The following is a 15656-nucleotide window of genomic DNA, read 5'->3' as shown; positions in this document are numbered from 1 at the left end:
CTTAATACACGCCCTTCCTCTGCCTGGGAGATAAGTTAAGGAGTAAATCAATTATCTCCCGGCAGAGGGCACACATTTTACCCAAACGTTAGAACACCCCTTTCCCCACAAGGTATCCCCACAAAATACATATCCCCTGATAGCCCCGATCTGGGAGGTAAACATATCCAAATTTCACCCAGATCGGTTCAGGGGTTCTTAAAAAGTGTGGAAGTCTTGTTTTACCGACCACACACACAAGGCTCCTGCCCAAAACAGTTCCACGAATTCAGTGTGTGTGGTCGGTCAATTGGAGAAAAAGGCGAAAGCGGTCAAAATACCGAAGATACCCTCCTGGCTCATAGGAGCGATTGTTCCCCTGGTCCATACGAACATAACTACCGAATGCCGCTCTTCTGGGTGTTCGGCAAGTGGGAGAAGCGGGCGTTCGGTAGTTCTCAGCGGTACTTCGTACGGTCGAGTGTCCGATTTTAGTTCCAGACACTCGACGACCAAGTCCCGCGGACTCGCCTCGTGCGAACAAGATGGCCGCCGTTTTCTTTTCCTCGTGGCGTTCGGCTATACGAACAGCGGCCACCCAGGGAACACTTAATTGCCGGTGCTTTAGATCACAACAAGCCAGGAGGGAGGTCGGGGTTCGGTAGTTGCAAACTGCCAAACGAATAATCCATTATAGGCAGAAAAAGGAAACAAAAATGCCCAGAAATAGAAGAAAAGGTCGGATGAGGTATCTTTTCTTCACAGGTGCCTAGAGTGGTCCTTTAAAGGGCACTTTCACCCTCCCTCCCCCCCTCTGCAAAGTGAGTAAAGTAAATATTTAATAAAGATAAAATCTTTATTAAATACACATATTGATGGTTTTTTGGATTTTCACAGAAATTGCAACTCAAAAGATACATGGAGACAAATATTTCCTACGTGTGACATTTCTAGACTTTGGACAGAGCCAACGCCATTCAGAAGTGTCAACCTCCCAGATTACAGATATATCTCCCATTCAGCAGAGCTGTGCCTATGGAGGTTCCACCAAGATCCTCCTTAGACCTCAGTGCTGTACTCTTGTGCAGGTTTGAGGGTACCGCACTGACGTACCAAGAGCAGAAGAGGAACCTCATCTTCCCCTTCCCACCATCGGCGACGTCACCGTTGGGTGTCTTCACAAATTTTGCAAAGTAACCAGGTGCCAACAGTGCCGCATTAAAATACCAGCAAAATCTTCATACATTATGCAGCTACATTTTGAAAAGAGGTGAGAAAAGCAGGTTAACTAAAAGATTATTTTTTTCTTACCACATCTGGAGAAAATAGAACAAAATGACCAAAATGCTAAGACAACAAATTTAACATTTGAGTTCTCGCTTGCACAATATCACACTTTTACTTGACGATACACCAGAAGTGTCTAATTCAGATACATTAATGTCCCTTAAGAAGTGAGCCAGTGATGCACTCACAGCATGCCATTTATGTCCACTATAATTTAGCCATTTTTTCAAAATGAATTTGTATCCATGAGGCCAACAGCCCTTACATTAACAATCAGCCATCATTAGATGGCTTCTCCCTCAAGCAGTCCATTAGAGTTATCAACCACTGACCCATAAATACCAGTGCATGCCTCCTTTTAATGGCCAGTCATTTTTTGTATTTCAGTCAGAGGCTTAGCAAACACAAAATACTGTGCTCTGAAATTAAGGAACAGAGAAGGAAAGAGCCTTCAGGTGGACATCATTTACATGTCAACATGGCCAGCAGAAATTGCATCTGACAGACACTGCTCTGAACTGCCTGGGCTTGACATGCAATGTAAGCCATCTCAATTTAAGCCAAATTATATGCACACAGGAACATTCTGCTCTAAGAGGAAGCTGATTTTACCAACATCAATGGAATCATATCTGCAAGCGACACAGATTCTGTATCAGTTAAATTATTGAAATCGTAATAATAGGTTACGGCCTGTCTCAGTGATTTACATGAGGGCTAGTGTTGCCTCCTACAGCTAAAGCTCAGCAGGCTGTCCTCAAAAACATCTTTAAGGTGTAAGGATATCCACTGTGATAACCAGAATTTGGATAAAAGACACCCATCTTATACCATGAAACATTTTTATTACCCGTCATTCTCTCTGCAGACCTATGCTAACACTTAATGTTTAAAATTACAATAAAATATTATATTTTAAAATATAATTTAACTGTACCTATTATGGTATAAACTACTTTACATAAAGACATGGTTCAATAAAAACACTGTGCTAGCACGAGCGTAGTCTTAAAAAGGAACGGTCACTTCTATTAACCCCTTCAGGACCGGCCTGTTTTTGCGATGTTTGTACGTTAAGGACCAGAGCAGTTTTAACACTTTTGTGGTGTTTGTGTTTAGCTGTAATTTTCCGCTCTCTCATTTACGGTTCCCATACAAGTTATATATTGTTTTTTTCACGACAAGAAGGGCTTTCTTTACATACCAGTATTTATATTATGTCATATATTGTATTTAAAAAAAATAATAAAATATGGTGAAAAATAAAAAAAAAAAACATGTTTTTGGACTTTTACTTGAAAAATCTTTTACTTATCTACAAAAGCTAATGAAAAAAACTGCTAAATAGATTCAAAATTTTGTCCCGAGTTTAAAAACACCCAGTGTTTACATGCTTTATTGCTTTTTTTTGCAAGTTATAGGCCTATAAATACAAGTAGGAAATTGCTGTTTCAATATATATATATTTTAAATGTATCAATAGTGACCTTGTAACACCGTTATCTGTCATAAATCCCAGAAACACACCTAACATGTACATATTTTTTAAAGTAGACAACCCAGGGTATTTAAAATGGGGTATGTCCAGTCTTTTTTAGTAGCCACCTAGTCACAAACACTGGCCAAAGTTAACATTTATATTTGTTTGTGTGTTAAAAATGCAAAAAACGCTAACTTTGGCCGGTGTTTGTGACTAAGTGGCTACTAAAAAAGGCTGAACATACCCCATTTGCAATACCTTGGGTTGTCTTCTTTTGTAAATGGTATGCCATCATGGGGCTAATTCTCATTCCTTGGCTACCATACGCTCTCAAAGGCAACCTAACCAATCTGACAAATTTCAATAAAAAAAAAAAAGTAAAATCAAGCCTTATATTTGACCCTGTAACTTTCACAAACACTATAAAACCTCTACATGTGGGGTACTGTTATACTCAGGAGACTTCGCTGAACACAAATATTAGTGTATCAGAACAGTAAAATATATCACAGCAATAATATCCTCAGTGAAAGAGCTGTTTGTGTGTGAAAAATGCAAAAAACTTCACTTTCACTGACAATATCATCGCTGTGATATGTTTTACTGTTTTGAAACACTAATATTTGTGTTCAGCGAAGTCTCCCGAGTAAAACAGTACCCCCATGTACAGGATTTAGGGTGTAATAGAAAGTTACAGGGTTAAGCACAGTGCTAGCAAATTAAATTATCTGGACTTTTGGCCTGGGTTGGCAGGCAGGTCCCTCAAATTGCAATCATTAAAATTACTTAATTAGGTAAAAATATTACATAAATATGCACGTAGAATTTTAATATATATACATATTTATATATTTGACGTCTACGTGTATATTTATGAAATTATTAATGTAATTTTGTATGTGGACATATGTATATTTCGTATTATTTTTATTTATTTATACATAGATATATATATCATTACATTCTAAGTGTATTTTGATATAAATATATATATATCAATATCAAAATACTGTTAGAATAAAATTGAATATATATATATAATTTTTTTTAATTATTAAAAATTATTTTTATTTTTTGTTATTTATTTTTATTAACATATTATTTGTATTTTATAATAATATATATATACCATATATAGTTATTATATATATTGTATATATTCGTGTGTAATTTAAATATAAGTGTATTTTTATATTAATATACGTATATATAAATATAAAAATACACTTAATGTGACATTATATATATGATATATATACATATATTATATATAGGTATATATAGATATAATACATGTATATATATCATATATATATACACATATTATTATTTTTTTTACACTGATTGCTATTTTTTTAACTTTATTTTATGATTTTTCACTTGCAGGGAGACTGCCTGTCAGCACAGACAGTCCCCCTGCAGGCAGATACAAAGACCCCTATTGCGGTCATGTGATCGAGTGATCACATGGCCGCGGGGTCCTGATCTGCCGAGGGGGGACTGCCCGGGCAGACAGGCAGTCCCCCTGGACCGGGAGGAGAGCTGATCGCCGCCGTGGGACCGACGGCGATCAGGTAAGTTGCCCAAAACCGTTATGACGGTTCAGGACCGTCAGCGGTCCAAACGCACGTTTTACCGCTGACGGTCCTGAACCGTCAGCGGTCCTTAAGGGGTTAAATACTATATACACCATTAACTAAAACACTGAAAAAAACTCCTAGAACTTTTGTTGGCCTAATTTTTCATGACGTGCTCCGTTTTTTATTAATTACTACATTTATATGAAAAGGTTAAGCAAATTACATTTCAATTCAACGCACATCCAGGGCACACATTGCAAGCAAGGAGGAGAAAAAAAACCCCAAAACATTGCACTTTATTATTATTATTGCCATTTATATAGCGCCAACAGATTCCGTAGTGCTTTACAATATTATAAGGGTGAATTTAACTATAAATAAGACAATTACAAAAAAACTTACAGGAACAATAGGTTGGAGAGGACCCTGCTCAAATGTGCTTACAGTCTATAGCATATTTATAGGTGGCACTGAACTCTTCTGCATAAATTTTCTGCAAATTATTGAGTCTGTTGTATTGTTTTGTTCTGTTTTTTTTTTTATAGGCGCCACTTTTTTGCAGACGCAATGCACTTTGGAATATTTCAACCACTTTTTTTTTTTTTTTTTTTTTAAACAGAATAGTGGAAGATTTTTTTCCACCCTTTCTAATTTTTGATGGACTTTTGAAATGGAAGTTCATGTGAAAACTGGCAGAATTTACTATAAAGGAAAAACCAGACCCAGACAGGAAAACAGTTAAAAGGATATTTTTTTTGTGTGCAGAGTTGTACAATTCAAATATAAAGGGAATAAAATTACTTATACTGTAAATACAACAGCATACAGTAGTGAAAGCACTGGCAGTGCAGCTGCACAGAGGTGCGCAAGCTCAAGGGGATGCATCGAGTGGCCTTGAACTTAGGCTATCTTTAATCAGGGGCCCGCTCAGGCACCTTAGCCTTTTAACAGCACAACGAGGCCCCTTTCTCTATGTGAAGCCGCAGTGCTTGGGAGGAAGAAAGCACAAGTCCCTTCCGAACCAGAGAAGAGGGAGAGCCAGGACCAGACGCCCATCATACACAACCAAAGGTCACTGGTCCCATAGAGTTTCCCCCCCCCCCACCCTGTCCCATAGTGTTCCCCCCCCCCCCCACCCTGTCCCATAGTGTTCCCCCCCCCCCCCACCCTGTCCCATAGTGTTCCCCCCCCCCCCACCCTGTCCCATAGTGTTCCCCCCCCCCCCCACCCTGTCCCATAGTGTTCCCCCCCCCCCCACCCTGTCCCATAGTGTTCCCCCCCCCCCCACCCTGTCCCATAGTGTTCCCCCCCCCCCCACCCTGTCCCATAGTGTTCCCCCCCCCCCCACCCTGTCCCATAGTGTTCCCCCCCCCCCCCACCCTGTCCCATAGTGTTCCCCCCCCCCCCACCCTGTCCCATTGTGTTCCCCCCCCCCCACCCTGTCCCATTGTGTTCCCCCCCCCCACCCTGTCCCATAGTGTTCCCCCCCCCACCCTGTCCCATAGTGTTCCCCCCCCCCACCCTGTCCCATAGTGTTCCCCCCCCCCACCCTGTCCCATAGTGTTCCCCCCCCCCACCCTGTCCCATAGTGTCCCCCCCCCCCACCCTGTCCCATAGTGTCCGTCCCCCCCACCCTGTCCCATAGTGTTCCCCCCCCCCCACCCTGTCCCATAGTGTTCCCCCCCCCCCCACCCTGTCCCATAGTGTTCCCCCCCCCCCACCCTGTCCCATTGTGTTCCCCCCCCCCACCCTGTCCCATTGTGTTCCCCCCCCCCACCCTGTCCCATTGTGTTCCCCCCCCCCCACCCTGTCCCATTGTGTCCCCCCCCCCCCCCCCACCCTGTCCCATTGTGTTCTTCCCCCACACCCCCTCCCTTGTCCCATAGTGCAGTATTCTTGACTTTTCCGGTTTCAAATTTGACCAGTTTTCGGACAAAATGCGATAGGCCCATTTTTGACTGAAAATTTTGGTGCATCCCTTATATTGAGTACCACACCTTCCAGCACTGCGTGCTCCTCCAGAGAAAGGCTCTACTTTACATTAAGCTTTCATCGATACCCGTGAATGATTTTCGATTAGATGTGCTGCTATTCGTTATAAGGTCAGGAATTGATAAGATTATCAAGGAAATGGACTTGACCCTTCCCTTGCAGTTTGGGGGGCATTGTAAGGAATTGATCACAGGGAATCATATTGCAAATATGCTGGCACTGGCATGCATAGTAACTTCTTGGTAAAGTGACATCAATAAAGTTCATAGTTCAGACAACACCAGAATTCTGTGGATCTTTTCATTGTCTAAGTTACTGGGGTCTGGAAACTCACTGAAAAAGTATTTTCCAAGTTGAAATGGGTTTTGTCTTAGCAACAGTGCAAAAACACCACCACAGCACAGATTACAGGGCTAACTGTGATCCAGTGACTCCTTTTTATACAGCATGTATTAATGCATGTACATGTTATGTTGTGGGTAAACTGCACATTCTGCCTACCACGCTGTTTTTTATCAGAATCCATTTCATACAAGCATAAATTAGAACATTTATAACCCCCTACAAACAAAATTATTCACGCTCTCTAAACTATGTATTTTTACTTCAGATATCTCCTATGCACACCTAGAATGTGTACAGCTTTTAGAATGCCTAAATTGGTAGACTCTTCTCAACGAAGACACTTTCTGAAGGCACAAATTTTCTCTCGAGGTCAACTGTTATTGTCCAAAAAGAATACTCCCTCACACAACAACTTGTTAGCATTGTAAAACAAGAAAAACAAAAAAAAGATTAACAAATAGAAACTCAAACATCTGAGCCAACTAAAAAACATTTTCCACATTACAGTCTATAAACAAGACATTACATTTTAGGACAGTGTTCAAGGACAATAATGTAGAGACCGTGTATTTTTTGTTTTGTCTGGTTCTACTAACCTAACCAGTCTGTTTAATGCACTCTAAGATGCCATTCTCAGAGCACAGTGTCCCAGCCACAATGCATGCTTGCTCAAAACAAGAAAATACATTTAAAAAAATAAAAAACAAAACACATTTTTGATGTACTAACGTCCGATTGGCTAGAGGCTTCGAATTATGGCCTCAACGCAATGTGTTTGGATAAACTTTTCAAATGATTTAATGTGTTTGGACAAACTTGGATAAAATGGTTTACCACTATGAAATATTTGTTATATATGGATGCTTCAAATATATTTATTTTAGATATTAAAAAATATAAATTTATTTGAAGCTTGCACGTAAAAATATTAAATCAAGGCCTTTTATTTGCAAAGTAAAGTCTGTCATGCTGTAATTTGTGCTTGTCAAAAGGTTATTAAAGGATACCTGCAGCAGGCTGTAGAGCACATACATTTGAACCTAACACACAGAATCCCACAATATTATTTTGGAAGGAAAATGAGCGGAGTTTAATATGAACAATTTGCCTACACAGATTACATTTTAGTTAGCACATTATGTTGATGACAATTATTTAAAGGAATTTACTCTAAATACTTAATACTCAAAAAATATCGGACAATATTTTGATTTGAGATGCCAATGGAAGCGGTGTTTGTTTTTTTCCTTTCTTAGTTGTTTTTAAAATGTATACTAGTTTCCAATTCAATATGGTGTTGGTTAAATGGAAGTTAAAATGAACGGACACCTGCCCAAATTTAGGTAAAAAAAGCAAAAATAATTTTTATAACACTTTTCTCCCAAGCAGATTAGCCAACACAAAATATGTGAATACTCAGCTTCGTGCCATTTTATTTTTTATGAACCTCAAAAGGAAGAAAGGTTGAAAGACTTTGCAACCTTGCGCTTTGAACAAGTGCTTAATCTTGTTTTCCCAACTTTTTTTTCCCCAACCAATGTTGTCTCAAAGTCTATTCCAAATTTACAGCAACTCACTTGTTCAAAAATAAACCTCTACGAATGTTTCAATTCATTATGTTGTGTATTTTACACCATTATGGAATAAGGGAAGTTTTAATTAAAACGTATAACCCACCATTTACAAGCATCACTCGTAAAACAAGCTACATAACTGACAGTAAATGACAAGCCTAAACAACAACAATTTGAGCTTCAATTTGTAGGTGGTCTTTAGTGAAGCAAGCAATACTGCAAAGCACTGAATAAAGACACGCACAACCCACAATTTAAAGACCGTATCAAGGAACATCTAGAAATCAGCGGGTTTTGCGCCAAAAACATTTGAGTTTTTGTACAACCCTTACCTAGCAGTCAGTTGGCTATTTTATGTTTTTATGTACATTATTTTAACTTTCATGGTAGTGTGAGGGAACATGACTATATGGAACAAGGTCGTGAGCAAGAAATCCCAAATGCATAGGAGCATCATAGAGTTATAATTTTTGTGTTTTATACTTACTTTTGATGCATTACCCATGTTGGGAGTTTTTTTAAAAAAAAATGTTTAATAGAAACAGAAGAAAGGTGGTGGTTTGCATGTGTGCTCAAAATTCCTATAAAATATAGAACCTCACAGCAGGTAAACTGAAAACTATAATTAAAAAGTAATATCACACAAAGCTTTGTTTATCCCACATCTGACTGACACAATATTTGTGCTTTATTTAACATGATATTATTTCTGTATGCGATGGGTAACAAAATAAGACCTTAATATAGGAAATAAGCTGTCCAATTCTTGAATTAACTTAAATGGATATTCTATGCACCAAAACAACGCTAACTTAATGAAGACATTTTGGTGTAATAGATCATGCTAATGCTACATCTCTAATCAAATTCAGTGCCATTTCAGAGTTAAATTACTTTGTTTAAGCAGCCCTTGACTAAAACTCACACAGTGTGTATACTTTAGAAGGTCTTATCTTCTGCCAACTGAATTTACCAGACACAGGAAGTTGCTGTGGGCTCTAGCAGGTAATTAACAGAGCAGGCGATAAATGATAAATGAAACACACAGTGAAATAATGAAATCTAAAGAAAAGTAGACTTTTCCAGGGAATGTGCAAGTCATGGCCAGGCGATGTGTGTTTTCATGCTTAGTGTCTCCCTTTAATAATCAACTACTTGTACACGTGGTGACACATAGAATTGTCCTACTAGTTTTAAATTGCTGTCAGTTTCTGCTATATACCTTATACCTGCACTCAAAATCTAAAAATGTATGTACTTGGATATATCCAAATTTCCTGAACACAATCAATGCATTTTTGCATTGCTACAACCAGCAGAATCTCTATCATTCTTCATTTGTCAGCAGCAAGATTTTCATGAGTAGCAATGACCTCAACCACATGATTAATTACTTAATATTCTTTTAATTGGAAACATAGCTGAATTTCAAATGCTTTAATTTTCCCTGAATATCATTGTATCTTAGAACAGCCGATTAAGCTGTTCATCAAAGGTGAGTAGGCAAGGTCACTAAGGCTGTACCTCTTCAGCAATTCATTTCTTATTCTCCATGGTAATTAACAATGCCAACATTTGCATAAATCAGAGTCCTTATGATTGTACTCCCATGAGTAGTAGAAGGGGGGGTGGGGGGGTTGTGTCTTCTAACATTTGATTTTTATTTCAGAAATGGTCTAAAATTATCTTAATGTCACACAGGACAGAGCATCGCCTACATAATAAAACAGCTGACTATTTCGCCATTGAAAAGTGTGTTTTCTTCCATCCTTCAACACCCACATGCCACAAAACCAAGTGACTATGAGCAGCTAGGAAATGGAGTACTGAACGTTTAATTCATAGACATTAAGTTGCAGAGAGAACAGGTGAAACAGTGCTAGGAAAAAGTGCATGAAAACTATTTCTAAAATCACTGTACCATTGATGTTTTATATGCAATAAAGATGAAGTGATTACTAAAAATATTTGCATTATCTATTAGTAGACTTAGGCAGTTACAATTTAAGTCAGTTTGGGTTTACTTATAACAAAATGCAGTGACCAAAAAGTCATCACAAAATTGAGGTCAAAATAGACAAAATATGACAATAAGAGTTGGAGATTTTTTAGAAATCTCCAGTCAGTCAGTGTTTAAATTGTGTAGCTTGGTATTTAGTGAATAAAGCCAGGTGATAACACGGAATAGCCGCATGTGCAATTTTCACAAGACTGTAGGGAAACAATGTTTCAAAGGCAATCTCTATACCTCATTGCAAAGGGACACTATAAGCACTCAGACCACTTCATCTCATTCAAGTATCCCTGTCCCCTTAACACCGCAATCTGAAACACTGCAGTTTCAGATAAACTGCATTGTTATATATTACAGTGTTATGACTTTGTCGCGTTGTGCTGTTTTCCCAAGTTTAAAACTCCATGAAATGATGCTGGATGTCCTCACGCTGTGCATTATGATGTCCACAGTCTTCAAACCCCCCAAAATAAAGCTGTGAGCTTTCCTACGGAGAAGGTGTAATGCGTGCGCAGACCTCGCCGGTTCCCCTTCAGCACCAACATCGGAGTAGTCAGAACCAGCACCAAAGGACTTTGGCGCTAGAGTCGGGTAAGTGTTTAAAGGGTTTTTATCCCTTTAATTTCTACAAGGATGGATGAGGCAGAGGTACACTATAGTGTTAGCAATACAGCTTTTTAAAGGTGTGGTCTACAGCACAAGATTCCATATTTAGATGTAACAAAGTCCTTAAAGGTTATTTAAGTCAGGTGTATGCAATATGCTGTGTGTACAAGAATAAATTTTTTTCCGATCATGTAAAATTTAGACTTAGACTACATAATCAGCCATGGCACCAGTTCCTCAGTCAGTGAGGAATCTTGTTAAATATGTCAAGAACTGAAATGAACCACTCTCACCTTTTGGCATTTCTGGAGGCAAATAATGGGGCTCTTGAGCACTAACATGATCCCAATCAAAGTCATCATACAGATCTTGATGATAATCACAGGGCGCTGGGCCATCATCAAAGGTACAGCCACCTGAAAGTCAATGAGAAGAGCAGCTTATTACACAGATAATGACATGCAGACACAGCCTTTTAATACAGATATTTCAGAAATAGCTGCCAGGAGGCAATCACTAAATCTGGGCTAGCTAATCCGAATCAAATGGACAATGATATTTTACAATTCTAATATTTCTCTACTTCTTGTTGATTTACTTTGATATGATGTTGTTAGATGTTGTGAAGGGAGAGCATTGAAGTGTGTAGCAGAGATATTAATATAACCATATTATTTGATAATCATCTATACCAGTGATGGCGGACCTTTTTGAGCCTGAGTGCCCAAACCGCAATACATGCCAACTTTTTTTTCCTCAAAGTGCCAACACGGCAACTAAACCTGAATACTGAGATTTAAGTTTAGAAAAAACAACTCGTACAGTTGTCCGAACTAGTTAACACAACAGAGAGTTCAAGTATACAAATTTTAAATAATGATATTAATAGATAAAATTAAGCTTATATTTATTAGTATCTCCAACAAATGCAATGCATACACACAGCTGAACACATTCACACACCGACTGCTGAATACACACACATATACTGCATTGAGGGGTGCAGTGTATGTGTGTGTGTGTGTGGTGCAGTGTGTGTGTGTGTGAGGGGTGCAGTGTATGTGTTTGTGTGTGGGGTGCTGTGTGTGGGGTGCATGGGTGGGGGTGCGGGGTGCTGTGTGTGTAGGGGAGGTAAGGGTGCAGGGTGTGTGGGGGGGTAGGGGTGCTGTGTGTGGGGGGGTAGGGGTGCTGTGTGTGGGGGGGTAGGGGTGCTGTGTGTGGGGGGGTAGGGGTGCTGTGTGTGGGGGGGTAGGGGTGCTGTGTGTGGGGGGGTAGGGGTGCTGTGTGGAGGGGGGTAGGGGTGCTGTGTGGAGGGGGGTAGGGGTGCTGTGTGGAGGGGTAGGGTGCTGTGTGTGGGGGGGTAGGGGTGCTGTGTGTGGGGGGGTAGGGGTGCTGTGTGGGGGGGGTAGGGGTGCTGTGTGGGGGGGTAGGGGTGCTGTGTGTGGGGGGGTAGGGGTGCTGTGTGGGGGGGGTAGGGGTGCTGTGTGGGGGGGGGTGGGGGTGCTGTGTGGGGGGGGTGGGGGTGCTGTGTGTGGGGGGGGTAAGGGTGCTGTGTGTGGGGGGGTAAGGGTGCTGTGTGTGGGGGGGTAAGGGTGCTGTGTGTGGGGGGGTAAGGGTGCTGTGTGTGGGGGGGTAAGGGTGCTGTGTGTGGGGGGGTAGGGGTGCTGTGTGTGGGGGGGTAGGGGTGCTGTGTGTGGGGGGGTAGGGGTGCTGTGTGTGGGGGGGTAGGGGTGCTGTGTGTGGGGGGGTAGGGGTGCTGTGTGTGGGGGGGTAGGGGTGCTGTGTGTGGGGGGGTAGGGGTGCTGTGTGTGGGGGGGTAGGGGTGCTGTGTGTGGGGGGGTAGGGGTGCTGTGTGTGGGGGGTAGGGGTGCTGTGTGTGGGGGGTAGGGGTGCTGTGTGTGGGGGGGTAGGGGTGCTGTGTGTGGGGGGTAGGGGTGCTGTGTGTGGGGGGTAGGGGTGCTGTGTGTGGGGGGTAGGGGTGCTGTGTGTGTGGGGGGTAGGGGTGCTGTGTGTGTGGGGGGTAGGGGTGCTGTGTGTGGGGGGTAGGGGTGCTGTGTGTGTGGGGGGTAGGGGTGCTGTGTGTGTGGGGGGTAGGGGTGCTGTGTGTGTGGGGGGTAGGGGTGCTGTGTGTGTGGGGGGTAGGGGTGCTGTGTGTGGGGGGTAGGGGTGCTGTGTGTGGGGGGTAGGGGTGCTGTGTGTGTGGGGGGGTAGGGGTGCTGTGTGTGTGAAGGGGTAGGGGTGCTGTGTGTGTGAAGGGGTAGGGGTGCTGTGTGTGTGAAGGGGTAGGGTGCTGTGTGTGGGGGGGTAGGGGTGCTGTGTGTGGGGGGGTAGGGGTGCTGTGTGGGGGGGGTAGGGGTGCTGTGTGGGGGGGTAGGGGTGCTGTGTGTGGGGGGGTAGGGGTGCTGTGTGGGGGGGGTGGGGGTGCTGTGTGGGGGGGGGTGGGGGTGCTGTGTGGGGGGGGTGGGGGTGCTGTGTGTGGGGGGGGTAAGGGTGCTGTGTGTGGGGGGGTAAGGGTGCTGTGTGTGGGGGGGTAAGGGTGCTGTGTGTGGGGGGGTAAGGGTGCTGTGTGTGGGGGGGTAAGGGTGCTGTGTGTGGGGGGGTAGGGGTGCTGTGTGTGGGGGGGTAGGGGTGCTGTGTGTGGGGGGGTAGGGGTGCTGTGTGTGGGGGGGTAGGGGTGCTGTGTGTGGGGGGTAGGGGTGCTGTGTGTGGGGGGGTAGGGGTGCTGTGTGTGGGGGGGTAGGGGTGCTGTGTGTGGGGGGGTAGGGGTGCTGTGTGTGGGGGGGGTAGGGGTGCTGTGTGTGGGGGGTAGGGGTGCTGTGTGTGGGGGGTAGGGGTGCTGTGTGTGGGGGGGTAGGGGTGCTGTGTGTGGGGGGTAGGGGTGCTGTGTGTGGGGGGTAGGGGTGCTGTGTGTGGGGGGTAGGGGTGCTGTGTGTGTGGGGGGTAGGGGTGCTGTGTGTGTGGGGGGTAGGGGTGCTGTGTGTGTGGGGGGTAGGGGTGCTGTGTGTGTGGGGGGTAGGGGTGCTGTGTGTGTGGGGGGTAGGGGTGCTGTGTGTGTGGGGGGTAGGGGTGCTGTGTGTGTGGGGGGTAGGGGTGCTGTGTGTGGGGGGTAGGGGTGCTGTGTGTGGGGGGTAGGGGTGCTGTGTGTGTGGGGGGGTAGGGGTGCTGTGTGTGTGAAGGGGTAGGGGTGCTGTGTGTGTGAAGGGGTAGGGGTGCTGTGTGTGTGAAGGGGTAGGGTGCTGTGTGTGTGAAGGGGTAGGGGTGCTGTGTGTGTGAGGGGGGTAGGGGTGCTGTGTGTGTGAGGGGGGTAGGGGTGCTGTGTGTGTGAGGGGGGTAGGGGTGCTGTGTGTGTGTGAGGGGGGTAGGGGTGCTGTGTGTGTGTGAGGGGGGTAGGGGTGCTGTGTGTGTGTGAGGGGGGTAGGGGTGCTGTGTGTGTGTGAGGGGGGTAGGGGTGCGGTGTGTGTGTGAGGGGGGTAGGGGTGCTGTGTGTGTGTGAGGGGGGTAGGGGTGCTGTGTGTGTGTGAGGGGGGTAGGGGTGCTGTGTGTGTGAGGGGGGTAGGGGTGCTATGTGTGTGGGGGGTAGGGGTGCTCCCACCCTCAGGGTCCCCCACCCGTGGCGCTGAAGAGGTTAAAACCCCTTCAGCAGCTTACCTTATTCCAGCGCCGGAATCCCTCAGCACTGGTGACCTCTCCTCCCCCGACAACGTCAGCTGAGACGAATGCGCGTGTGCGGCAAGTGCCACGCGCGCATTCAAAGTGTCCATAGGAAAGCATTTCTCAATGCTTTCCTATCGACACTCTGCGCGATGGAGGCATAATATGCCTCCAGCGTCGCAAGATGAGCTTCTAGTGGCTGTCTGGAAGACAGCCACTAGACACTGGCTTAAAGGACCACTATAGTGCCAGGAAAACACACTAGTTTTCCTGGCACTATAGTGCCCTGAGGGTGCCCCCACCATCAGGGTCCCCCTCCCGCCGGGCTCTGGAGAGAGGAAGGGGTTAAATCTTTCCTTTCTCCAGCGCCGGGTGGGGAGCTTTCCTCCTCCTCTCCTCCTTCCTAGCGACGTCATCGGCTGAATGCGCATGCCTGGCAATGCTTTCCTATGGACGCTGGCATCTTCACACTGTGATTTTCACAGTGAGAAGCACGCAAGCCCCTCTAGCAGCTGTCAATGAGACAGCCACTAGAGGCTCTAGAGGCTGGATTAACCCTCAGTGTAAAAATAGCAGTTTCTCTGAAACAGCTAGGTTTATATAAAAAAAAAAAAAGGATTAACCCTAGCTGGACCAGGCACCCAGACCACTTCATTAAGCTGAAGTGGTCTGGGTGCCTATAGTGGTCCTTTAACCCCAAATGTAAACATAGCAGTTTCTCTGAAACTGCTATGTTTGCATCTGAAGGGTTAAAACCTGAGGGACCTGGCACCCAGACCACTTCATTGAGCTGAAGTGGTCTGGGTGACTATAGTGTCCCTTTAACTAGTGTAATAGGTTATAAATAATAAATAGCTCAAGTTATGCAATATAAATTCACAAATCAAAATCTTAAAATAAAGAAAACCATTGTTGTCCCATGAATTAGGACATCCGTAGATGGGGTAAAATGGAGCTTGCTAGTGTCGCAAATCATGCACTGGTGATGCTCAAAGACAGCAGACCCACCCAGAATGGGGGCAAGTCTACCCAAAAACTGGCATGTCAGCCAGGTGTGAATGCATATCAGGGTGTCCGCCAACCATGCAGTCAGCCCACTGAGGGCAGACCATGCAGGGAATACTGTTGGGGGGAGAGCGGTAAAGCAC

General features: G+C 44.3%; 1 protein-coding gene across 11 annotated transcripts in view; it reads right to left on the bottom strand.

Annotated features, from left to right (window-relative positions):
* The window catches only part of PTPRK (protein tyrosine phosphatase receptor type K), a 405796-nt gene that overhangs the window by 328127 nt on the left and 62013 nt on the right, over nt 1-15656 (bottom strand). For all 11 annotated transcript variants that reach the window (XM_063443155.1, XM_063443159.1, XM_063443156.1 and 8 more), the window contains exon 2: nt 11151-11273. In XM_063443155.1, coding sequence (XP_063299225.1) covers nt 11151-11273 — 123 coding nt within the window. The remainder of the gene's footprint in view (nt 1-11150; nt 11274-15656) is intronic.

Source organism: Pelobates fuscus, chromosome 2 (genome assembly GCF_036172605.1).
Source record: "Pelobates fuscus isolate aPelFus1 chromosome 2, aPelFus1.pri, whole genome shotgun sequence".
Classification (NCBI taxonomy): domain Eukaryota; kingdom Metazoa; phylum Chordata; class Amphibia; order Anura; family Pelobatidae; genus Pelobates; species Pelobates fuscus.
The sequence above is the reverse complement of the archived record's forward strand: the minus strand, read 5'-3'. Positions and strand labels throughout refer to the sequence as shown.